The following is a 25,625-nucleotide window of genomic DNA, read 5'->3' as shown; positions in this document are numbered from 1 at the left end:
TTAAATGATGAGGCGTCACGTACTGTTCCTTTAAACAGGCTATGCCTGGTTTATTCAGTCCCAGGCACTGAGACTGCCACAGTGCATACAACAGAAAACAGATCAAAAACAAAAGCTGCTCACCTGAGCGATAACTTAACTTAGATATCCCTGACTCAGGGTTGGAAGTGGCTTTTCCACTTCCAACAACAAAACACGGTACTTTTGCAGTCTTACAAAAATGAACAGAAAGATTGAACCTGTTTGGGGAAGAGGCTTCTCCCCTCTGTAGTTCAGCAGCCTTCCAGCCTCCTGGCTCTTGTGGGGAGACCAGAGCAAACAGCAAATCAGTCTTTCATACCTGATTCCTAATTAGCATGACAGGTGACAGAAATCAGGCAGCAGACAAACTCTGGTCTGGATCTCTCATCCCTCAGTTCCAGCGCTTGCCAAACTCTGGGATGGAGTGTATGTATTATAAGGCTGCACTCCCAGGCCAAACAGGATAGAAACTGTCTAGTATCCTGGGAGCCCTATATACGGAATTTATTACCATCCCCTGGTTTCTGTCACATATCCTCCCCCCCAGCTCAGACCTCGAGGGATGAGCGACCATGGATATTAGGGAGTGCATCCTTGACAACCCGTCAGCATTGCCATGTTTGTGCCCTGACCTGTGTTCCACAGAAAATTTAAAGGGTTGTAGGCTTAGGAACCACCTGGTCACTCTAGCATTCTTTTCCCTGTTTTGACACATCCAGGTAAGGGGTGCATGATCTGTGACCAACCGGAATTTTCTCCCCAACAGGTAGTATTTGAGCGTCTCTACAGCCCACTTTATTGCGAGACACTCTTTCTCTACTATGGAGTAATTTTTCTCCTGGGGATTTAGTTTCCTACTTAAATAAAGGATGGGGTGCTCCTCACCTTGAGACTCCTGGGAGAGTACCGCCCCCAGCCCTACCTCAGATGCGTCGGTTTGGACTACGAACTCTTTGGAGAAGTCAGGTGTGACCAACACTGGTTGGGCACAGAGAGCTTCTTTCAGGCTTCTAAAGGCCTGTTCGGTTTCGGGGGACCACTTTACCATTAGCGGTCCTCTTGTTTTTGTGAGGTCAGTTAGTGGGGTTGCCTTAGTTGCAAAATTGGGAATAAACCTTCTATAGTACCCAATTAACCCCAAAAAGGTCCTTACTTGTTTTTTTGTAACTGGCCTTGGCCAATTTTGTATCGCCTCCACTTTGAGTGTTTGGGGTTTGAGTAAACCTCTGCCAATAGAATATCTCAGATACTTGGCCTCCTCCAGACCAATAGTGCATTTAGCGGGGTTAGCAGTTAGTCCAGCAGACCGGACTGCGTCAAGCACAGCTTGGACCTTTGGAAGGTGGGATTGCCAATCTTCACTATGGATTACCACATCATCCAGGTAGGCGGCAGCATACCGAGCATGTGGTTTTAAAATTTTATCCATCATTCCTTGGAATGTGGCGGGAGCTCCATGTAAGCCAAAAGGCAACACCTTATACTGAAAGAGGCCGTCTGGGGTTGAGAAGGCTGTCTTTTCTTTTGCCCTTTCTGTGAGGGGAACCTGCCAGTACCCTTTTGTTACGTCTAGGGTTGTGAGATATCGGGCTTTGCCCAGTCTCTCTACAAGTTCATCTACCCTGGGCATAGGATAAGTATCAAATTTTGACACCGCGTTTAGTTTCCGGTAGTCATTACAAAACCTTGTTGTACCATCTGGCTTTGGGACTAAGACTATAGGGCTGTTCCACCCACTTTGGGATTCCTCAATTACACCTAGTTTTAGCATTTTTTTTAACCTCTAAACTTATAGCCTTTCTTTTGGCCTCTGGGATTCGGTACGGTTTAAGGTTAACTCGGACCCCCGGTTCAGAGACTAGGTCATGTTCAATTACGCTAGTTCTACCTGGCCATATAGAGAAGATTTCTTTGTTTCTTCTCACTAAATTCTGAACCTCTCGTTTCTGATGAACAGACAGGGTTTCAGCTATGCTAACCTCTGGGTCAGTTTCTTGATTCTCTGACGGACCTGGGGGTACTAGGGTTAACAAGACTTCTCTATCTTTCCAGGGCTTGAGTAGGTTTATATGGTAAATTTGCTCAGGTTTCCTCCTACCTGGCTGTCTTACCTTATAATTTACTTCTCCCACTCTTTCCAAGACCTCATATGGCCCATGCCATTTAGCAAGGAATTTACTCTCCACGGTGGGAACCAGAACTAGTACCCTATCACCTGGAAAAAAAATTCTGACCCTAGCACCCTTATTATACGTATTCCTCTGTGCTTCTTGAGCTTTCTCCATGTGTTCCCTCACTATGGGTAGGACTGCAGCAATGCGGTCCTGCATCTGGGCAACATGCTCTATTACACTTCTGTAAGGGGTAACCTCGTGTTCCCAAGTCTCTTTGGCTATATCCAGTAAGCCCCTTGGGTGTCGGCCATACAATAGTTCAAACGGGGAGAAGCCTGTGGATGATTGGGGAACTTCCCTAATGGCAAATAACAGGTACGGTAACAAACAATCCCAGTTTTTCCCATCTTTATCAACCGCCCGCCGTAATATGCTCTTTAAGGTTTTATTGAACCTTTCCACTAAACCATCTGTTTGTGGATGATAGACTGAGGTTCTGAGATGCTTGATTTTTAGGAGTTTACATAGCTCTTTTGTTACTTGGGACATAAATGGTGTTCCCTGGTCAGATAGAATCTCTTTAGGAATCCCGACCCGGGAAAACAGAACTACTAACTCTTTTGCTATGTTTTTAGCAGAGGTGCTACGTAGGGGAACTGCCTCCGGATATCGGGTGGCATAATCTAATATTACCAATATATGCTGATGTCCCCTAGCAGACTTTATTAGGGGTCCTACTAGATCCCTAGCAATCCGGTCAAATGGTACCTCTATTATGGGAAGGGGTACCAATGGGCTGCGGTACGCCTTGAACGGGGCGGTGATCTGACATTCTGTGCATGAGGAACAATAATTCGTAATTTCTGGCAGAACCCCAGGCCAATAGAAGCTTCGGAGAACCTTTTCTTTTGTCTTTTCCACCCCTAGGTGTCCCCCCAATGGATGACTATGTGCGAGGTGTAATACTACGTTACGGAATGTCCGTGGTACCAACAATTGTTTAGTTGTAACTGATTTCCTTTTATCAACCCGATATACTAGGTCGTTCTCTACCTCGAAGTAGGGGTAAGCAAGTGACCTATCTGGTTGGCCAGGAGTACTATTCTGGTCCCGTATATTTCCCCTTGCTACCGCTAATGTGGGGTCTTCCCACTGGGCCTTCTTAAAACTCCCAGGACTGACCTCTAGGTCAGCGAGGGTCTTATCCGGTTCTGGGGTGGTAAGTGTCTGCTCAACATCTTGATTTGGGGTATTCCCTACCAAAGTAGTGATGGGGAAGGGAATTTTACAGCACTCCTCCTTTTCCCCCTTCTTATTTAGGCCCTCGTCAACCTCCATTTCTGAAAAAGGGAAAGGATTTGTTTCTTCTAATACTTCGTTATGGTCCGCTATTGAACTCTGGGCGCTATTCTGAGCGGGGGACCACATTTTTAGAAAATGGGGAAAGTCGGTCCCTATTAACACATCATGTGCCAGTTTGGGTACAATACCCACCTTGAAATCTAAAGAACCAAACTCTGTTTCAAAAAAAACATCAACAGTGGAATATTCATGATTATCCCCATGTATACAACAAATTGCCACTCTTTGTGAACTGTTTCCCTGTTTCTTCTTAATGGGCAAGAGGTATTCGGACACTAGTGTGACCATGCTCCCAGAGTCAAGAAGTGCCCGAACCCTCTTACCATTAACCTTTACAAATGCCCACAGATGGTTATTCAAGGGGTCCTCTGGGCTAGGGCCCATACATTGGGACAACAGCGAATAAGGTTCCACGCTGTTGCATTGCATGGGCTCATCATTTAGTGGGCAGATTTTTGCTGTGTGGCCCCTCTCATGACAATTTACACATTTAGGTACATAGTCTGTGTCCCACTTAGAGCCTTTTCCCGGCTCCCCATGTTGGCTATTGCCCTTAGTGTGCGAACCACTGTTGCTGGTGCTGCGTGAAGGTGGTCGCCGCTCTTCAGCGCCCCTTAACCCCGGTACCCTTTTACCGTCTCTGGAAGAGTCCTGGAACCTCGGGTAGTGGGGTTGCTCCACGACTGTGGGTTGCGGGTGCTCTTCTGCTGCATTGTACCTTTCTGCTGCATTGTACCTTTCTACGAGGGCCACAAGCTCATCCGCATTGTGGGGGTCACTCCGACTGACCCAACGGCGTAAGGCAGAGGGAAGTTTCCTCAAGAACTGGTCCATGACCAACCGTTACACGATGTGGCTGGCTGAGTTGATCTCGGGTTGTAGCCACTTCCGGGCGAGGTGGATGAGGTCTGACAAAGTTGAGACATTAGGGGGTCTGGCATAACAACATAACAGCATTTAGGATGAAGCCATTTTGTGTGAATATTGCAATCCGCCATTTTGTCTTGTCTTTGTGAGTCTAATTTCTGTGTTTCATTTCTGTATAAACAAATGTGTGAAGCAGAGAAGGAATGTTTTCGCTCCTAGCAAAATTTTATTGATTCTTCCTCATCCAATCAGCTTCAAATTAAAAGAGTAAACAGGCTAAAAGTTATGAGAACCCATGAGATAAGCTTAGATTCTTGCAGTAGACTTATTCTCATAACATATTGCTAGGCGACAGAATAGGCACATCCCATTTAACCCCAGAATGGTTTCTAGCTGACAGGTAGTTATACAATATTGTTATGTATTACAAAATGACATCGACTTTAATATTGTTATGTATTACAAAATGAGGTAATATTAATGACGCGCAAGCCCCCATTGAGGGAGGACACTTTTTAGGATTTAGGGTATAAATATATGGCATACCATGTTTATTATTTAGAGAGCTTTTTTTCAAAAGCTGTCTCCGTTGTGCACTTGACTTGAATAAATTCACGTGTTATTCTGTTTCAAAATAACCCTCAGATTGTGTTTCTTATTTACGCTTTTCACAGGTCATACATCTGGCTTCGGGTGGCCTTATCCATCGTGAAGGACCATGCGTGAAACCTTTGGGCGCGAACAGCCGTGGTTACGCCGAGGCGGGTGAGGATCTCGAACTTCAATTTTGCATAGACGTTAGCTTCGGCTGGCTCTAGATCAAAGTAAGCCTTCTGGGGTTCGCCGCTTAGGAAGGGTGCGATTAGACCAGCCCACTCAGCTTCTGGCCATCCCTCTCTCTGTGCCGTGCGTTCAAACGTGAGAATATAGGCTTCCACATCATCCGAGGGTCCCATCTTCTGAAGGTAGTGGCTTGCCCTGGTCATTTTCGGAACTGGGGCTGCCGCTGCCAGTGGAAGGTTACTGATAGTCCCCCTCAGGATCTCGAGTTCCTGCTGTAAGCCCTGAGCGAACCGCTGTTGCTCCTCTCTCAGCAAGCGGTTTGTCTCTTGCTGGTTTGCATTCGCGTTTTGCAGGGCTTCATTCGCCTGTTGCTGGTTTGCATTCGCCTGTTGCTGGTTTGCATTCGCCTGTTGCTGGTTTGCATTAATCTCTTGCTGGGCTATTAGCAGCTGTTGCTGGGCTGCATTCGTCTGCTGCTGGTTTGCATTAGTTTCTTGCTGGGCTATTAACAGCTGTTGCTGGGTTTCATTCGCGTCTTTCTGGGCCGCGACATTGCGTACCAGCGCACCCACCACGTCTTCCATCTTGTTTGCAGAGGATGAAAAAATTTTTTTTTTTTTTTCTCTTTCAAAGTTCTTCAACCCGCAGACCCCCTAGTGCTCTGCCCGCATTCTCCACCATATGTGACAAACGGCTTACTCCGGGGCTCCGTCGTTTGTCCGGGACTGTTTAGAACACGGTCTTTTAGGGTAGGTTAAATGATGAGGCGTCACGTACTGTTCCTTTAAACAGGCTATGCCTGGTTTATTCAGTCCCAGGCACTGAGACTGCCACAGTGCATACAACAGAAAACAGATCAAAACAAAAGCTGCTCACCTGAGCGATAACTTAACTTAGATATCCCTGACTCAGGGTTGGAAGTGGCTTTTCCACTTCCAACATCAAAACACGGTACTTTTGCAGTCTTACACAAATGAACAGAAAGATTGAACCTGTTTGGGGAAGAGGCTTCTCCCCTCTGTAGTTCAGCAGCCTTCCAGCCTCCTGGCTCTTGTGGGGAGACCAGAGCAAACAGCAAATCAGTCTTTCATACCTGATTCCTAATTAGCATGACAGGTGACAGAAATCAGGCAGCAGACAAACTCTGGTCTGGATCTCTCATCCCTCAGTTCCAGCGCTTGCCAAACTGTGGGATGGAGTGTATGTATTATAAGGCTGCACTCCCAGGCCAAACAGGATATAAACTGTCTAGTATCCTGGGAGCCCTATATACGGAATTTATTACCATCCCCTGGTTTCTGTCACAGATTATAATACATGGTTACAATGAGAGAGGCACAAGTTTGAATTTTTGGAATCAGACACCCCCCCCCCCTCCACCCCCTTCCTCGGCAATTAGAGCCAACTCTAGAAGGCTAGGGGGGTGTCCGATTCCAAAGATGCGAACGCGCGTACATCTCTAGTTACATGAACCCTTGTAACTACGACAGCACTTCCTCACTGTGCCCTACAGTTAGAAAGGTTTGTGCAAATACTGCAGTGCTAAACGCTCACCTCCACACAAGGGGTTCTTCCTGATCGTGGGATCAGAGTTCAGAGGGAAAAAAAAGGAGTCTATATTCTCATATTTACATCATTTTTACAACAAAATTATCTTTACCGTCCATATTTTTTAGATGTCACCACTTGTCCTAACATGGGGGTAGGGGGGGGGGGGGCGGGGGAGATAACGCGTTGCGTATAAAATCACTTTACGAGCGGCTATTAGACACCTGGCAAACAGTATGTTCTTTATCCTTACTAAAAAATAAAAAAATGCTAGAGCAAGATATTGCATTGTTATTAAAAACAAACCAAAAAAAACCCCCACAACTTGCGGTTGGTTAAAAGCCGTAAAAAACAAAAAACTAAATGTACATACTTGCGTGAGAAAAGTGCCTAAGAGTATGAACCTTCATTTTACAGGTCAATCAGGGGAACAAAAAAGAATTCAAAATGAGTTTCCTAAAAAGGTTTTATGCTTCGGCTAGTTAATATTTACATTTTGCTCTCTATGGCTAAATCAAGAACAGAACGGAATAACAATCGCAGTGAAGCACAACCTAGAAAAACGGTCAACTGTGCCAGTTCAACATATTTATGGACCCCTTGCGTGGTTGGGTGTCAAGACCAAGAGAGGTCCACGTAAGCCCCAAAATCTAAGGTCTCCGGTCACCCAAGAGATGAAAAAATGTCAACACAAAAAGCATTTAACAGAACAGAAATGACCAAAAATTTCAGATTTCGATTATTTCCCTTCCTCCCCCCCCCCCTAATCTAAAGCCTGACAATATCAAAAATATCTATTTAGCTTCACTCGTCGAGATCAGCTATAGTATACGGCTCTTCAAAACGGAGCCAAAGTTATACTTCTAAAAAAAATGTATATCTGCCAGAACAGAGGTAGAGTGGGAAGCAAGGGTCCGTCCGGTAGAAAACGGTTTTAACAACTTAACAGGGAAAAATTACCTAAAATGACTTAATTTGCAGCAGAGTAGGCAGGGGTGGCCAACTCTAGTCCTCAAGGGCCACCAACAAGTCAGGTTTTACAGACATCCCTGCTTCAGCACAGGTGCTGAAGCAGGGATATCCTTAAAACCTGACCTGTTGGTGGCCCTTGAGGACTAGAGTTGGCCACTACTGGTGTAAGGCAAGTCCTATCCCTCTCGGTTCTGCCGGTGTGTGCATCAGCAGGTCTACCTGCCAATGGTAATTAACCCATTCTGCTCCCCCTCTGGCAGGGAAAGGGGTTAAGAACATTATTCCTGTGTGGGGACTGGCTGCTCTAAAAGCAAAATCGGAATATTGAAACCAGCTCGGTATGAAAAGCTCATCTTGCGCTAATCCCATGAAAATAAAAAACATACAGGGAGAATTAAAATTCAACAGATTAAATTCAACGAAGAGCGCTGGCTAAGAGGAGCGTCTGAGACCCTTCTAACGAGGTACGGGTAACATAATGCGGCCAATCGCAATCAAGTTAGCCGATATCCTTGATTGACCCGACACTCGCCCACCTTCCGAAAGGGTTAACCCTCTCACTGCCGGAAGGGCCATCACCTCCGGGGAAGGGAAGATGTCGACAAGCAGCTTAGATTTCAGGACAAACCCTAGGTTGTGTGCTTGCTCGATTTACAATACTCAATTGTAGGTCGTATACAACGTAACCAACCGTTCCATAGCAGCTTTAAGGACTTGTTGTTAGGTCTGTACTAGACAGATGCTGCATTAAAGCTGCAATATCTGACACGATTATATATGTTAAACACCCCGCACATGTGCACTGCGCGGTGTCCGCTAGCATTGTGTTCTTTTTCTTTGGCAGTGTATGAAACGCTTGCCCTTTTCGCTAAAAATCGGAATTAACGGATTTTATTGCCTAATAATATTTAAAAGTGCTGAAAACAGCACTATAAATTACCGGTGTTTATGGCAAAAGAGGGATTACAGGTTTAATAGCACCTACGTTCAGAGATGTAAATTATGGTTTTGATGGTGGCTTTATTTGGAAAGTAAAATTAATATAGAATAGTGGTAGAGTCTTGGGATACACCAGCAAGTCCTCAAACTCCCCCACCTAGTTACAAAAAATCAGAGCGTTGCTTCCATAATTTCATTCCATACAATTGTTGCCCTGGAAGATCAAATCAAACACCCCCAGCCTGCAACTCGTCACTGATAATAAACAGGAGAGTGGCGTGCGGAAATCAGCTTCCGGGCGACAATTAGATGGAAATACTGCTGGAGACGAGTTGCGCGGTGTACAGCAAATAAAAATACCACTCGTGGGCACATTCACATGCATCAGACAGCTCCACTGCAGTCAGGGATTCTGGGTAATGACAGGCAAATGAGCGCGCACAAGGTAAAGGTAACTACAGAACGCAGCATGGTCTCTACATTTTCCAAGAAGGAAAGAAAAAGGTGGTGAAAGAAGAGCGACAGGGCAGAAACCCCTCCATCGTATTTACTGCTGCTATGAGCCTTTTGCTGCCTTGCTAAGCAATTTGCGGTGGGCTCCTCAAGCCCGGCACAGGCGTAAAGATGTATGGATTTATTTGGATGTGTGCTAGGTTTGCAGAAAGCTTACAAACCCGGCTTAGTGCTGATGCAGGACAGGAAGAAATTGCCAGCACTTTAGGGACAAGCAACAGCAGATTTCTGTCTTTGTAGTAAAGTGCTATGGAACGATTCATGCAATTTAGAAATCTGGTCGACGCCTACACAGTACCCAGCTGCACATCTCTCCCCCCCAGACCCCCAACGCTAACCATCTCATGTGATCTTTCTTCTCCAGCTCCAAATACCATCCCAGGTGGTTTTTCCTCCAAACTGATACTGTAAAATCGCTCCACGGGGGAGATCAAGCCACCCCTTGAACATGGAATGGAGAAGACTGAGAAACACTAATGCATTTCCCCTCTCCCCCCTTCGTGATTTTTTTTTAAGCCAGTCAAAACCAGGTAGCCTGGAGTCTTAAGAACCTGTGTATTAGTGCCTCTTTTTCCCTTTCATTCCGCCTCAGTTCCTCTTTATAACAGCAGGAGCACAAGTTCCCCGTTTCGGGACGCCCGTAAAAAGTGCAGTTGGGCTGCTTGCACTTGGTCTGCTGAATGTTATACAGTATTCTGCTTTTGCCGTGGTCCGTAGTTACGGCTCTCGGCAAGGTGCCGTGCTCTGCGTACTCTCTGCAGCCGTTGCTGTGCGTTACGCAGGGCGCCTGCTCGCAGTCCCAGGGATACACCGGTGGCAGGTCCGTCTCTAAGGGAGACGGCCTGCCCAGGTGCGGTGGGCTGGATTGGTACGGGTGAGGCCGGGCCTGCATGCAGTGCCGCGGGAGTGTGGCGTAGGAAGGCAGGTTGTTGCAGGAGCCGGCGGCCACTTGCCTTCTGCTTTCCTGGTAGCTATGAGAATGAGAACAGTCACATGTGTTCACTATAGAGGGTCGGGGGATAGTGAAGCCCCCTGAGTAACTGGAAGGTAGCGGCACTTTCGTACCCAGGCCGTGCTCCGTGCCCTGCATGCTATAGGTGTTCGTCACCTGGGAATACGATGGGAGTGGGAGCAGGTCGTCAGCTTTGGGTTGTACCATGTCCTGCTCCAACCTCTTTGCCGCGCCACAGTTCATTAGTGTCTTTTTTTCCGTCTCTCTCTGCTTCTGCTCGACCACAAAACGTTCCTCCGCGTCAGCCAGGTACCTCTGGATCATCTGCTTCTGGTAGGGATGGCGGTCGCTGGTTTTCAAGAGGCAGGCGAAGATGAACTTGCGCTCGCCCTGCATGGCCGCCCGTAGGATGCTCAGGCTTAGCTTCACGTCATTGCTGTACTTGTAAGGATCGCCCTGCGCTTTGTCCGTCACCGCTTTGCCGGTGCCGGACTTCTCCGACGAGGCAGACACGTCACCCGCGGACGAGTCTTCCTTGCTGCCTTTCCTCCGCTTCAGGGATCCTTTCTTCTTCTTCTCCAATGTGTCGCTCTGCCCGTTGCTTACACCTGCCTTCCCGCTCTTGCTGTGCATCAAGCCACCCATGTTTTTCTTCAGCTTACTCCCTAGGCTCTTCCCGAAGCTACCCAACTTATTCGCCACGGAGTCGGCCCTCTTCTTCTCTTTCTCCTTGTCGTTCTCTTTCTTCGCCCTCTCTTTCTCCTTGTCTTTCTCCTTCCCGCTTTTGCTGCCCCCGTTGCTGGTGGAGCTGCTGCAGACGGACTCTTTGTCGGACTCGCCAGATTCCGCCGCAGACCGGGCGTCGTCCCCGGCAGAAGCAGTTGGAGACTCGGGCTGGGCAAGAGGAGCCTGCGTAACAAGGCAAAAAAAAAGAAGGTATTAAAAAACGACGCATGGCTCGAGCCAGACATGTTCCAGTGGAGTACACCAATCCATTTGTGAAACAATACAAATGTAATTTCCTGGAAAGGGGAGATTTACTAACGTCTGTACAGGTTATTGCATTACCATCCCCTATTAAAAAATACTCAAGTCAATGGCAGTTAACATGGCAGTGCGGTATGATAACTTATATCGAAGGTTAGTGACTCCCAGTGAAAGTGTTGCAAACCCACGTGTAAGATAGTAATATGGTAAACTAGACATATACCCATCGAGCTCAACGGTAATTACATTCTACATCGTTACTGCCCCAACTGTAAAGGACCCTTCCCTTCGCTGCTGGCGATCTCCTTTCTTCCAATCGCAAGGGATGACCCGGTGTAATTTGTACTGACCTTGTATTAACCTTCAATAGGTTTGTAATGAGTAATCATACCCCCTCTTAGATGCCTCTTTTTTTAATGTAAATAATGCCAATTTGATAGTTTTTTTTGCTGTACTTCTCCCAGTTAAAAATGGGCGTGATTTATTGGATTTATTAAAATTAAGGACCAGATTTACTTAGCAGTGCAAACATGAACTGCAAGTGCCCGTCAGGCGTCGGACAGATCAGCACGGTGGCCTTAAAATGTCTTCCCTCCCCTCCAGCCCTCGTCTGTTTGAAGTCTTCTCTCCTGCTCAAATATATTACCATACGAAACATTATACTATAATGTAACTCAGGGGTGCGCAATCTTTTCCCACCTGCGTCCCTCTTCCTGCGCTCCTCCCCCTGCTCGTAAACCCAACCCCCCCCTTGCTCGGTGGCAAATGACGCCGCAGGGTCATGTGACGGCACGCTGCCATGGCAATGCAACGTCACAGCGGCATTTGACGCCGGTTACCATGACGATGCGTCGCTGGGAGCCAAGGTAAGTTAGTTAGAGGCCTCGTGCGGTCCCCCGGCATTTAATTTAAAATGCCTTGCGGGAGAGCGCGGGACCTCTAACCGCTGCCCCCCCCCAAACCTCACGCCCCCCCGTTTGCGCACCCCTGATCTAATTCATCTCTACCTCTACATTACATGGGAAGAATACGGCTTTCTTGTTGTCTATTATTTATTTATTTTTTTCATTTTTAAATTCTTACAGGTCAGGTTTTAAGGATATCCCAGCTACAGCACAGGTAGCTCAATCAATCTTCTACTGAGCCACCTGTGCTAAAGCAGGGATATCCTGACCTGATGGGGGGGGGGGGGGGTCTTGAAGACTGGAATTGGGAACCCCTGCGTCAGAGAGATTGCTTTTGCATCATGATCCCACACGTCCTTGTTTCGTTACGCTCACAATGTATACAGTGAAGATGTACTCGCGCACTAACTCATACATACCTGTGTTTCACATCGCAGAGAGAGCCAGGTAACCGCCATGTAAGTGTGCAGCAGGTTTAATTTAGCTTCCAATGATAATGTTGCACTAGAAATAAAAAAACAAAAAAAAAGTCACATCAATGCAATATCACACCCATATAATCAAACGGTTGCACAGGGCAGGTTTTAAACGTTGTTGTGTTTTTTTTTTATTACTAGACAAGTTATTGAACCGGTTTATAAGGAGTAGATCAGATCTGCAAATATAATCAGATCCAGAATGCAAAACAAATAATAGAAAGCCCTTCCATATAAGCCCACATTCAGCTTCTGGGACAGGGCCGGGCAACTCCAGTCCTCATGGGCCACAGACAGGTTAGATTTTCAGGATATCCCTGCTTCAGCACAGGTGGCTCAATCAGTGACCGAGCCACCTGTGCTGATACAGGGACTGATTGAGCCACCTATGCTGAAGCTGGGGCTGACAGCCACCTGTGCTGAAGCAGGGATATCCTGAAAACGTGACCTGTTGGTGGCCCTTGAGGACTGGAGTTGCCCTCCCCTGTTCTAGAACTTGCTACCAATGGATGTGGTGACTGCAAATAGCATTAAAACATTTAAAAGGAGAAAGGTACCCAACAGGACTACTGACGATACCATAAGACTAGTGAAATGAATACTTCAAGGTATCAGACAGGTGTATGGGTTGCACAGGAGAGGCGAAGAGAGTATAAACATAGGATTGAAGAGTCTGTAAATGAACGACGTAGTTAGTCTGGCCGAGGTGCAAAACAGACGAAGCAAAGGCTGGGGTATACTATCAAGAGGGAAGACGTTGATGATAAAATGAAACTACGAATTGACAGTACAGCTAAGGGTTTACAAGTCGAGTTAAAGGTTCAAGTGTTACTATATTAAAAATTAAAAAGGAAATAATGCAAAACGAATATTGTATAGAACAGAGATACCTGTATAAGAATCTGCTACATTATGCACGTTAAAAATGTATTGTATGTACAAGTCTGTAGAATTTCCAATAAAAAGATTTTACAAAAAAACATTTAAAAAAGGTATTACTGACTTTCTCCTCTCTTAAGGCTAGCCACACCTCTGCCCCTCACATCTCAGCCCTAATTTCTCGTCATATACCTGCTTGTCTCTTGCGTTTTGCTCAAGGCTGTCTTCTGGCTACCCCCTTTGTATCTAAAGCCCTCTCTCACTTATAACTACTCTCCCTCACTGCCCCTCACCTCCTGTATGCCCTTCCCCTAAATATCTGCTAAGCACCCCCTCTCTCCATCCTAAAAACACTCTCCAAGTTCTCCCTACATATCACTTAAGATTGCAAGCTCTTCCGGGCAGGGATTTCTCCCTCCCCCCTCAAACCCCCATTACTTTTATGTTTAATGCATCCCATTATGTCTCCTATTATTACGTTGCATTTCTCACTTCTGTGAAGCTCTAGTTTCAGTGATGGTGCTATACAGATCGAGATATACATACAAGGCCAGACATTCAGGGGAAGTAAATCCATACATGTCTTTTTTTTTTAGTAAGATGGACCCAACTGGAAATTGCACAATGAGAATGCACGTACATTTCCTGCTGCTAGAAGCAAGGAGTGGATATCAGGGGGTATGTTTCCCAATGGGGATGCTACAAGAAGCAGCAAATCTTTAAAAAAATAAATAAAAGGGTCAGGGAGCATGTCCTGACTTCGGCCGCGTTTATAGTTGCGTGCGCGGCGGAGCGTGACTTCTCGCGCGCCTGTCGCTCGTGCGATTTGTGTGCCGCGTTTATGCGGCAGGGAGGCGTGGCCGTGACATCGCCCTCATTGGCTGAACCGCGCATGTGAACCGGACGTCGCGCGACAAACTCAAAATGGTTTGTCTGGCCGAGAATCGCGCTTCATCTTGCGCTGCATGGCCTGCCCCATAGGACGAGGTACGGCCTTTTTTTGTTGCGGCGCACGCCATCGCGGTCACTATAAACATGGCCTTACATATCCACACACCTTGGGTTCTGCATGGATGTCTCCGAGGTGTCTGTGAGAAGATGTGTTCAACAAAAAGACAAAAAAGCACCAAAGCTACATCCAATGAGACATTATTTATACATCATCTTAGTACTTTTTTGTCTTCTGTTGTGTAGGTCACAAACCCAGTACCACTCCAAATGACACAAATATATACACACACGGAAGTGGGTTTGTGTTTTGATCTTGCTAAGACTATGTCTAAATGTGAGATGTATGATCTGATGCTTTAAGTCTGCGTTGTCCCATCTCTTGCAGGAGTTACACACACACACACACACACACACACACACACACACACACGTTTTTGTATTCCCCCTCCCTCCACCACCCTTGATTTCAGAAAGAAATTCAGAGAAAACAGATCCAAATGACATACTTCCACTCATTCGATAACTATTAGAGATTGATCACTGATCACCGCTAATTGCCAAATGTAAAAGGCCAGCGCAGACAGGTACTTCCCTTCATTTCACTACAAAATTAGACCATTTATTTAGAGCTGCATGTGTTTATTTTTTTTTATAAATCAGTTCTGTACTATGAGAAAATACTTGTAGCATTCTTTTTTAAAAGAACAACTCTGAATGACATTTGTAATGTAACAAGCCTTTTTTTGTTTCTATAGCAACCATATACAAAGTCACACTGACTGTAGAATACTCCTCTGCATTCATTTAGTGAACACCTGAGCCAAATCGTCACAGATCGAATGGCAACTTAGCTAATTACTTATTGTGTGAATTGTATTGATGCACATATTAAAGGGAAAAAAATAAAATATAAAAAAATAAATACAACGGCAGCTTGGAGTGTTGCTTTAATATATACCCGATATAGATATATATATATTTTTTTTTATTAAAAGAAGGTTGGCTGTAAGAACCCCAAATAAACATATTTAGCAGCAATAATGGGCATTAAAAAAAATAAGTAGTATCTTTGTTTTGTATCTGCACCTCCCATTCTGATAATTATTTAATATAAAGAAACGGTTCAAAGAGAATGACCGCTTCAGTTCCCACCATCGTCAAACACCGCAAGCTAAAAGGAAGGGGATAGTGCAGACCTTTTATTATTTATAAACCTTCGCTTCACATAAGACAGCGACAGAGAGAGAACATCTTGTTGGGCAAGATGCAGCTGTTCAGCCTTCAGGGCAGAGGTGGGCAGCGCGACACGGGCATGCAATGTTTTGCAGGACACTTTAAACAGGAATTAAAGCAGAACCCCCCCCCCCCCCCCCCCCTCATGCTCCTGTTTGGTTCTTAGAGAGTCTCTGCAAAGTGTGAGTCGCTCCTCCGGTAGCACAAGCATTGAATGTTAGGAAGTACCTGGCCAGCCTGACGTTGTCTGAATCATCCTTGCCCCAGTCCCAGTCCTTCCCAGGATCCACAGCAAAGTGCAGAGGGAGTAATTTGTGTTCGGAGTCTACTAGCGGGATAAAAGGTGCTAAAAACAAAAAACATATATATAATACAAGCATAAAAAACAAAATACCTAGGCTACTAAAAACCCCTAAACAACGTCTAACAAAAAAAATATAGAACGTGTGAAAATGTGGACAGTACAATCCAATCAGGGTTTTCATAACTTTAAGTAACAAAAGTGAGAATTTCAATTGTCCACACAAAAGGCCACCGACAGCACAGTATGGGGGAAAAGTGACAATCTTGATAATGCTGATTAGGTATCAAATAATGAGATTTATTGCACACACAAGTAGCCTTCCGCGCTGGACCCCCTCGATCACTTCCCCAAATACACGCGGAACTGATCATAGTGTAATGTGCTTGTATTACAAAAATCCACTTCTCGAGATCATCTCGATCACAATATTAAAATCTGTGTGTTTCAGTGTGTGGTTGGCGTCATCTCGCCACGGAGCGCTCGCCCACGATGTTCTGTTCACCTCATGTGACGTCACCATGTGCCCGGACTGCACTCCCGGCCTGCATCGCCAGTCTCTGCTATTCCCGTTCCCACGCGTTTCACAGCCAGGGGTCGCTGCTTCTTCAGGGTCAAAGGTTTGTGAGCGAGATGATCTCTGCAAGTGGATTTTTGTATTGCAAGCATATTACACCATGGTCCGTTTCGTGTGTGTTCCTTTGAGGCTTTTCTGCAGATCATAACCCGATGGAAGGAAAAGGTGGTCAAGAGATGCAACTAAGAGCTGAAAGCTATTGAACAACAATTTACTTGAGTGCAAAATCTCATTATTTGATACCTAAATCAGCGTTATTAAAATACTACACTATATACATTTTTCCACCCCATGAGAACCCATCTGCGCCCTTCTGTTTGGACAATAATCATAGGATAGGAGAAGGAGTGGCTCAGTGAGTTAAGACACTGACTCTGGTTCAATTCCCGGTGTCGGCTCCTTGTGACCTTCGGTAAGTCACTATCTCCCTGTGCCTCAGGCACCAAAAAACATTGATTGTAAGCTCTATGGGGCAGGGGCTGTGTCGGCAAAAATCTGTAAAGAGCCATGTAAGGCCCCGGACATGCTTACTGCTTGCTGGCGGAAGCGTGCTGAGGCGCGCTCCCGCTCAGCACTGAGCTCCTACAGCCGCAATTAGAGCGGCTTTAGTAGGGGCTCACCTGCTCTTCCGCGCCCTTGCGGAAGCGCAGGTCTTGGGGGAATTTAAAATTCCCCCGCTTGCCGGCGCGACAGGCCGGTCACATGAGCGGTTCGCCCAATGAGGGCGAACCAGCTCCGTGACGTCACTGGCCCGCCCCCGGCCAGTGACGCGCCCGCCCCCGGACCGCCCCCTGACGGCTGCTGAGAGCGCTTGCGGTAAGCAACCGCAAGGCCAGGGAAAGCACCCGCTTTCCCTGAGCCTCAGCGCGCCTCAGCACGCCAGCGGTAAGCGTGTCCGGGGCCTAAGACTAGCAGCGCTATACAAGAACAAAACAATTAAGATAAGCAATATCCTTTTATTAAAATAATATCCTGCTTTGCAAATTACACATTACTTGGTTCCAAAATTCCCGTTTGCAGCTTCATTTGTAAAATTAACTACCCACACCAGCTTTTGAAAGAACAATTTAGGAAAACAAAAAGGATGATACACTACGTTTGGACTCGCTCACCAAAATCGGTTAGAGAGCACAAAGTTTAAAAAAGGTGAACAACTCGCCAAGCCGGAAAAACGACCTATTTCAGACAGTTCCCACGCCTCTGTTTATTGTGAGATATCCAACCTGGCATAATCTCTGGCTAGCGTTCTGTAACAGATTAGAGGATGTCTATGGGGGTCCCATGCTTTTACTCCTGCCCACTGCACCGACAGGAAGCCGTGCTTGGGAGTGATGTGGCGTTCTTTATACCCCGTGGTATATCCACCAAGAGTCATACTAACCCATCAAAAAGCTCTCAAATGAACAGAAGCCTTTCCTGTCCTCACATGCTTAACTCTGGCTTGGCTTTGCTTCATACTGACATTTCCTATGATGGACAGAAGAACCATACTGCACCTTGCTCCTTGCTTTGCTCCTTCTGTTCCATTGATACCAGGGCAGAGAAGTGAGCTTGATTATATGACAACACCAGCGGGGAACTGTGACATTTGTTGGCAGGGACTTCCAGAGGAAGGTAGATGCCCCCAAAGGGTATAGGAGCAAATGCTACAAGGAAACAACATTGTGAGTACTTTGCGCTCCCGTCACATATCACCAAACTATTTAGACTACAGGGGCGGCCAACTCCAGTCTTCAAAGCCCAACATGTCAGGTTCCCAGGATATCCCTGCTTCAGCACAGGTGGCTCAGTCAAAGACTGAATGCACGTTTTGTCACATATCCGAGACTCGCAGAGTATACTGTATGCACGTTTTGTCACATATCCGAGACTCGCAGAGTATACTGTATGCACGTTTTGTCACATATCTGAGACTCGCTGAGTATACTGTATGCACGTTTTGTCACATATCCGAGACTCGCTGAGTATACTGTATGCACGTTTTGTCACATATCCGAGACTCGCTGAGTATACTGTATGCGCGTTTTGTCACATATCCGAGACTCGCTGAGTATACTGTATGCGCGTTTTGTCACATATCCGAGACTCGCTGAGTATACTGTATGCGCGTTTTGTCACATATCCGAGACTCGCTGAGTATACTGTATGCACGTTTTGTCACATATCCGAGACTCGCTGAGTATACTGTATGCACGTTTTGTCACATATCTGAGACTCGCTGAGTATACTGTATGCACGTTTTGTCACATATCCGAGACTCGCTGAGTATACTGTATGCACGTTTTGTCACATATCCGAGACTCGCTGAGTATACTGTATGCGCGTTTTGTCACATATCCGAGACTCGCTGAGTATACTGTATGCGCGTTTTGTCACATATCCGAGACTCGCTGAGTATACTGTATGCGCGTTTTGTCACATATCCGAGACTCGCTGAGTATACTGTATGCACGTTTTGTCACATATCCGAGACTCGCTGAGTATACTGTATGCACGTTTTGTCACATATCCGAGACTCGCTGAGTATACTGTATGCACGTTTTGTCACATATCCGAGACTCGCTGAGTATACTGTATGCACGTTTTGTCACATATCCGAGACTCGCTGAGTATACTGTATGCACGTTTTGTCACATATCCGAGACTCGCTGAGTATACTGTATGCACGTTTTGTCACATATCCGAGACTCGCAGAGTATACTGTATGCACGTTTTGTCACATATCCGAGACTCGCAGAGTATACTGTATGCACGTTTTGTCACATATCTGAGACTCGCTGAGTATACTGTATGCACGTTTTGTCACATATCCGAGACTCGCAGAGTATACTGTATGCGCGTTTTGTCACATATCCGAGACTCGCTGAGTATACTGTATGCGCATTTTGTCACATATCCGAGACTCGCTGAGTATACTGTATGCGCGTTTTGTCACATATCTGAGACTCGCTGAGTATACTGTATGCGCGTTTTGTCACATATATGAGACTCGCTGAGTATACTGTATGCACGTTTTGTCACATATCCGAGACTCGCTGAGTATACTGTATGCACGTTTTGTCACATATCCGAGACTCGCTGAGTATACTGTATGCACGTTTTGTCACATATCTGAGACTCGCAGAATATACTGTATGCACGTTTTGTCACATATCCGAGACTCGCTGAGTATACTGTATGCACGTTTTGTCACATATCTGAGACTCGCAGAATATACTGTATGCACGTTTTGTCACATATCCGAGACTCGCTGAGTATACTGTATGCACGTTTTGTCACATATCTGAGACTCGCTGAGTATACTGTATGCACGTTTTGTCACATATCCGAGACTCGCTGAGTATACTGTATGCACGTTTTGTCACATATCCGAGACTCGCTGAGTATACTGTATGCACGTTTTGTTTCTCAGAACTTTTTATTGCCCGAAACCAGCTATAAAAACTAAAAGTTTCAAGACAACAGATGAGGCTTAAAGACTGATCACAGAGTGAGAAAGAAGGGTAAGAAAATGTTACCACAAAGTACAATGCCACTTATTCTGTAAGAAATCAAACCAAAAGGGCCCCCGCAAAGATGATACCACGTACAAGATAACTGGGTGTGAAGTAGGAATCCAGTTATTGAATGACTATCTTCAGGAATGTACAACACATCACAGAGAACCTCATTGTATACAGGCGGGATACATACAATGGATGTTTCTCCGACACAGAATAAATCCATAATTAGACTTTATGTAGCAAACAGGACATGAACTCATCTACAATAACCACACACTACAGGTGCAATAAATAGAGAGTGCATTTCAGAACAGGCATCTACCTTTCTATGAATAGATATGGCCATGCTAAGCATGTCAGCAAAACGTGTGTGTGTGTGTGGTGTGGTGTGGTGTGGGATGGGCTCTATACACATTCCAGGATGCACTGTTTTTGAGTAAAACCCTTGCCTGCTTTATCCAATGTAACATCGCCAGAAGAAGAGATCAGTGTATCTCGAAAGCTCGCACAAATAAAAGCATTTCGTTAGCCACAGAACGGTATCGTATATTCATTTTTGATTATTAAAGCTCGGCTAACACGGTACGGATACCTATACATATATATACACACACACACGTATGTGTGTGTATGTGCATATAAACGTATGTCAGGGAGGCCAAGGGCTCGTGTAGTTCATAGCACAGGCGTAGGACATTATGTTCCCTGAAACCACTACACAGTGGCTTTTAGCTCTGTTTCTATAGTTTTCTGGTCCCAGATACTCGCAAAGCAGAGTTTTCTTTTTTGACCTCAGGAGAAAGTACACGGTTTCTAGGAGACGACAGGGAGCACTGAGCAGCCTACACGTACAGTAAGTGTAGTACTCCAGCGGGAGGTAACACAGCGATGAACCCAAACGTGTGCCAGGCAATGTGCAAACTGTGCTATGTAGTGCTGCAGTGTTATTACACCGGAGAGCAGAGGATCTCTCAGTAGTAGTTGGTGTGTTGTACGGCTGCTCATCATTCGAATGATTACATTGTAACGAATGGCTGCATGATTTGGCAGCTACATTCGCCTCCATCCATCAATCTGCATGTTCCTTTATTTGTACGGTCAGGGTGGAGATGAAATGGAGAGAGCGCTACAGACTGAAGATTTCATGGCATGAAAGGTATCTTGTTGCAAAAGAAATGACAATGAATAGCTGTGCTCACAAACGCTGCTCAATCAGTACTTCTAAAATGTGATTTATTTGCACAAAGGACGTTTATGCACCCCCCCCACCCACCCTCTAACAACCCCCCACCCACCCTCTCACACACCCCCCCACCCACCCTCTCACACACCCCCCCACCCACCCTCTCACACACCCCCCACCCACCCTCTCACACACCCCCCACCCACCCTCTCACACCCCCCACCCACCCTCTCACACACCCCCCACCCACCCTCTCACACCCCCCCCACCCACCCTCTCACACACACCCCCACCCACCCTCTCACACACACCCCCACCCACCCTCTCACACCCCCCCACCCACCCTCTCACACACACCCCCACCCACCCTCTCACACACCCCCCCACCCACCCTCTCACACACCCCCACCCACCCTCTCACACACCCCCACCCACCCTCTCACACACTCACACCCTCCCCACCCACCCTCTCACACCCCCCCCACCCACCCTCTCACACCCCCCCCACCCACCCTCTCACACCCCCCCCACCCACCCTCTCACACACACCCCCACCCACCCTCTCACACACCCCCCCCACCCACCCTCTCACCCCCCCCCCACCCACCCTCTCACACACCCCCCACCCACCCTCTCACACACCCCCCGACCCACCCTCTCACACACACCCCCACCCACCCTCTCACACACTCACACCCTCCCCACCCACCCTCTCACACCCCCCCCACCCACCCTCTCACACCCCCCCCCACCCACCCTCTCACACTCCCCCCCACCCACCCTCTCACACCCCCCCCCACCCACCCTCTCACACCCCCCCCACCCACCCTCTCACACCCCCCCCACCCACCCTCTCACACCCCCCCCACCCACCCTCTCACACACCCCCCCACCCACCCTCTCACACACCCCCCCACCCACCCTCTCACACACCCCCCACCCACCCTCTCACACACCCCCCACCCACCCTCTCACACCCCCCCCCCCACCCTCTCACACACCCCCCCCCCCACCCTCTCACACCCCCCCCCCCCCCACCCTCTCACACCCCCCCCCCCCACCCACCCTCTCACACCCCCCCCCACCCACCCTCTCACACACCCCTTTTTAGTTGCTGGTTTCAGAAGAACGTGCAATAAAAATATATCTCTCAGGAGAAACATGTCTCTATAAACAGGGCTGGGCCAACGCCTATCCTCAAGGGCCGCCAACAGGTTCAGTTTTCACGATATCCCTGTTTCAGCACAGGTGATCGGTCAAAATGACTGCACCACCTGTGCTGAAGCAGGGATATCCTAAAACCTGACCTGTTGGCAGCCCTTGAGGACAGGAGTTGGCACACCCCCTGCTCTAATATGTCAATAAAATGAGGAAAACAAGCTTTAAAAAAAACAAAAACAAAAAAACACAACTTTACCTTCACCACCAGAGTCTCTCAGCATAGTGTCCGCTACCACCACAATTGGCCTCTTCAGCACGTGGGCAAGAACAAACACGTGGAACTCTTCCAGGCTCTCGTACACCGGCTCCTCTGAGCTTTCAACACTTGCAAAAGAAATTGGAGAGATCCGATCAGCCCTTCTGCTGAATATTTAATTGCAAGCCCAGCAAACTACCACCACAGACTGAGGGAACCACCGTTACTATCCGGGGCCCAGCGCTGCTCCTAGGTATAAAACAGTTGGTTGCGTAGGGGAGCTCACCGCCAGACCTCCAGGCCCCCCCCCCCCCCACCAACAGGTCATCTTGTAAGGATATCCCAGCTTCAGCACAGGTGGCTCAAATCGAAGACTGAACCACTGATTGGGCCACCTGTGCTGAAGCTGGGATATCCATAAAACCTGACCTGTTGGGAGGTGGGTGGCTTGAGCACCCCTGGCTTGGGGCTCCCCTTGTTTTGAATTTCCCGCCTATTAATTTCTTTAAAAATAATTGTAATGGCACCAGGATCCTGCCTGGCTTTACATTATCACCATAAACGCAGGAAGATCGCGCCACGCATTGCGACTCTGTCACGTGCGTGTCGTTATTGAGCCGTGCCGGCTGTGGCCCACATACAGTTATAGGCAATAGAAGACAGGAGAGCAGGAGCAGAACACTAGTCAAGAAGCCTTTCGTGTTTCAACTGGCTGCCTGGGATTACCATGTACCAGTTGTGCGACTTCAATATGCAAGCCAGGCACTGCCAGCAAGGAGAATCTGTGAATTACTCTTCACGCTCATAAACAAACAGTGCGGTTACATCTTAATTGGAAAAGCATTTTCTTGCATTGCTGCTGACTCAACAACTACTTGAAACTATAAAGTCCCTTAGCGCAGCGGTGCGCAAACTGTGGGGCGCGACCCCCAGGGGGGGCGCGACACTGCCGACGGGGGGCGCGGGGTTTACAGAGGCCCCGCGCGCTTCCCGAAGGCACTTAAATTAAGTGCCGGGGGAGCTGCAGGGCCTCTGTAAACCTAACTTACCGTGGCTCCGGCGGCTTCCTCCCTGCGTCGCCATGGCAACGCGGCGTCAAAATGACGCCATAGCAACGTGACGTCATTACGCCGGAGCGCGGGTAAGTTGGGGTTGGGGGGGGCGCGGGAGTGAGGGGACAGCCGGCAGGGGGGCGCAGGGAAAAAAGTTTGCACCCCCCTGCCTTAGCGAGTCATACTGCTTCTTCTGACCAAGTGAGCAGCAATGGCAAACTCACAGCTTCTCAAAAGCCTTTACCCCCCCCATACATTCCCAGGCAAAGACTGTTAGGTCACCAAAACAGTTTATATTCCACCTTCTCAGTGTGTCAGATCCTACTGAGTGAAGGTCCCATGTTGGGGGTGATGTAAAGGTCCTACACGTCTGTTTCCACCTGAGCTCACCTGACGGCAGCCAGCAGGAGAGTTTAGGGGCATTTCCACTTATCCTAGGAACACGGGTGAGGTAGGGACTTGCTCTCCGCGCAGCTTAAATATCTACGGCTTTAGTTTTAAAAGACCAGTGACAATAGACGTTCTATGCATGGATAACGTGGTCACCCCGGCTTTCTTTAGCAGAGAGAGTACTACTATAAAAACTAACTTTCTGCCCGTGTCACTAAACAGCAGCGGGGTGGGGTACCGCATGCACACCCGGAATTAACTGCCACTCAAGTCAATAGCACATCACACCGGACAGGGGATAGCTGGTATCCCGGCCATAGCACCTTACGCACCTAAATCTCATACGCACAGGTTTCCACTTACCCTGCACAATTACCGCCATTTGCTCCATAATGCATCCGGGGCTCACTCGACGCAAGTTTAATTAACTCGTTCCACTCTTTCTGCCATTCCTCCTCGGTGTACACAAGGCCAGACTAAAAGCAGAGAAAGAAGAATTGTTGGTTGTTACATCTGCTCATTTACAGCAACTACTGCTGCGGCCGAGTTTATTCGAGCATTTGCCCGTTCTCGGCCGCAGCAGTTACCTGGCGCGCGCCGGAGGGTGCCGGGCGCGCGACGAAGCAGCGGAGGAGAGGCCCGCCGATCGCGGCTTCCCCCTCTCCTCTCCGGGTCCGCCGGGTCCCCCGGAACCCCCTGCCGCCGTCCCCCACATCGCGGGACATCAGGGCTCCCTCGGGGAGCCCTGGACGTGCGTGCAGGGGGCGCAGGCACCCGATGACGCGTGACCGCGCATCGGAGACGCGCGGCACGCCGAGGGGCTGCCACTTGCAAGCCGGGAAATCTCCCGGCTTGCGGTACTGGCCACACTGCAATAAAGTGTGTCGCCAGTGTAGATCAATAACAGCTGCGAAGGAGTGAAGAAAACATAACAGTTCAATACTTTTCCCATACTAATATCGGCAATAAAATAACTTGGCTTTTTAAGGATATAGATATATAGAGATATATAGATATATATATATTTGTTTTTTTATGGAATAGGGAGGTGGCTGACTGACGCAGCGGCCGTTATTCGAACACATCTCGGCGCCGATTTTGGGTTCTCTGCTGTTCCCCACGCAGCATGAACGCGGCCAATCGCCCCAGGCACCCGCGCTTATCGTGGATATTTTGTTTGAATTTCATGGATTCTGTTTCTTCATTTGCAATAAAATGGATGAATTGTAATGTGTACAGTACTGTGTTACTGTGCTACTGTGTCAATTTCATGTTTTTAAAAGCCAGAACACTAAAATTCGTTTTTCTGCACTCGCCGCGCTCGCATCTTAGTGCGGGGAGGCTGGAATTCATCCGCGGTTTCTAATCGGGATTCCGATGTACATGACGCGTGAAGTGTTCGAATAAAGGCCGCTGCATCAGTATCAAAGTTTAATTTCACTATAACCTGCAGCATGGGACATGCCAGGATAGAGTGGTAGGGAAGAAAGGTTCTCACTTGAACGTGGACAGCTGTTCTAACAATGGTGTTTAAACGTCTAATACCTCTTTATTTTGCATGGTTTGTTGAAACCTCCACCTTCGCTTCAGGGCTTCTTTCTCCACCCCTTTCTCCATCAAAGTGTAGAGGGATTTGCGAAGCATCAAGTCTCGGTCGTGAAACCCCCACATTCCTAGGGAAGGAGTTACAGAATAAAAGC

General features: G+C 47.5%; 1 protein-coding gene and 1 long non-coding RNA gene across 2 annotated transcripts in view; one reads left to right on the top strand and one right to left on the bottom strand.

Moving 5' to 3' along the window:
* Positions 1-5,316, top strand: part of LOC142486399 (uncharacterized) — a 42,640-nt gene extending 37,324 nt beyond the window's left edge. Inside the window, exon 17 of the long non-coding RNA XR_012798954.1 lies at positions 5,039-5,316. This is a non-coding gene — a long non-coding RNA (uncharacterized LOC142486399). The remainder of the gene's footprint in view (positions 1-5,038) is intronic.
* A 4,323-nt stretch (positions 5,317-9,639) lies between these two features.
* Positions 9,640-25,625, bottom strand: part of LOC142486397 (OTU domain-containing protein 7B-like) — a gene marked incomplete at its 5' end in the record, with an annotated part of 46,844 nt that continues 30,858 nt past the window's right edge. Inside the window, 7 exons of the mRNA XM_075584991.1 lie at positions 9,640-10,980; positions 12,383-12,467; positions 15,731-15,848; positions 17,877-18,026; positions 22,484-22,611; positions 24,289-24,401; positions 25,471-25,598. Coding sequence (XP_075441106.1) covers positions 9,640-10,980; positions 12,383-12,467; positions 15,731-15,848; positions 17,877-18,026; positions 22,484-22,611; positions 24,289-24,401; positions 25,471-25,598 — 2,063 coding nt within the window. The remainder of the gene's footprint in view (positions 10,981-12,382; positions 12,468-15,730; positions 15,849-17,876; positions 18,027-22,483; positions 22,612-24,288; positions 24,402-25,470; positions 25,599-25,625) is intronic.

The sequence above is a fragment of the Ascaphus truei genome, unplaced genomic scaffold, assembly GCF_040206685.1.
Source record: "Ascaphus truei isolate aAscTru1 unplaced genomic scaffold, aAscTru1.hap1 HAP1_SCAFFOLD_839, whole genome shotgun sequence".
In the NCBI taxonomy this organism is placed as follows: domain Eukaryota; kingdom Metazoa; phylum Chordata; class Amphibia; order Anura; family Ascaphidae; genus Ascaphus; species Ascaphus truei.
The sequence above is the reverse complement of the archived record's forward strand: the minus strand, read 5'-3'. Positions and strand labels throughout refer to the sequence as shown.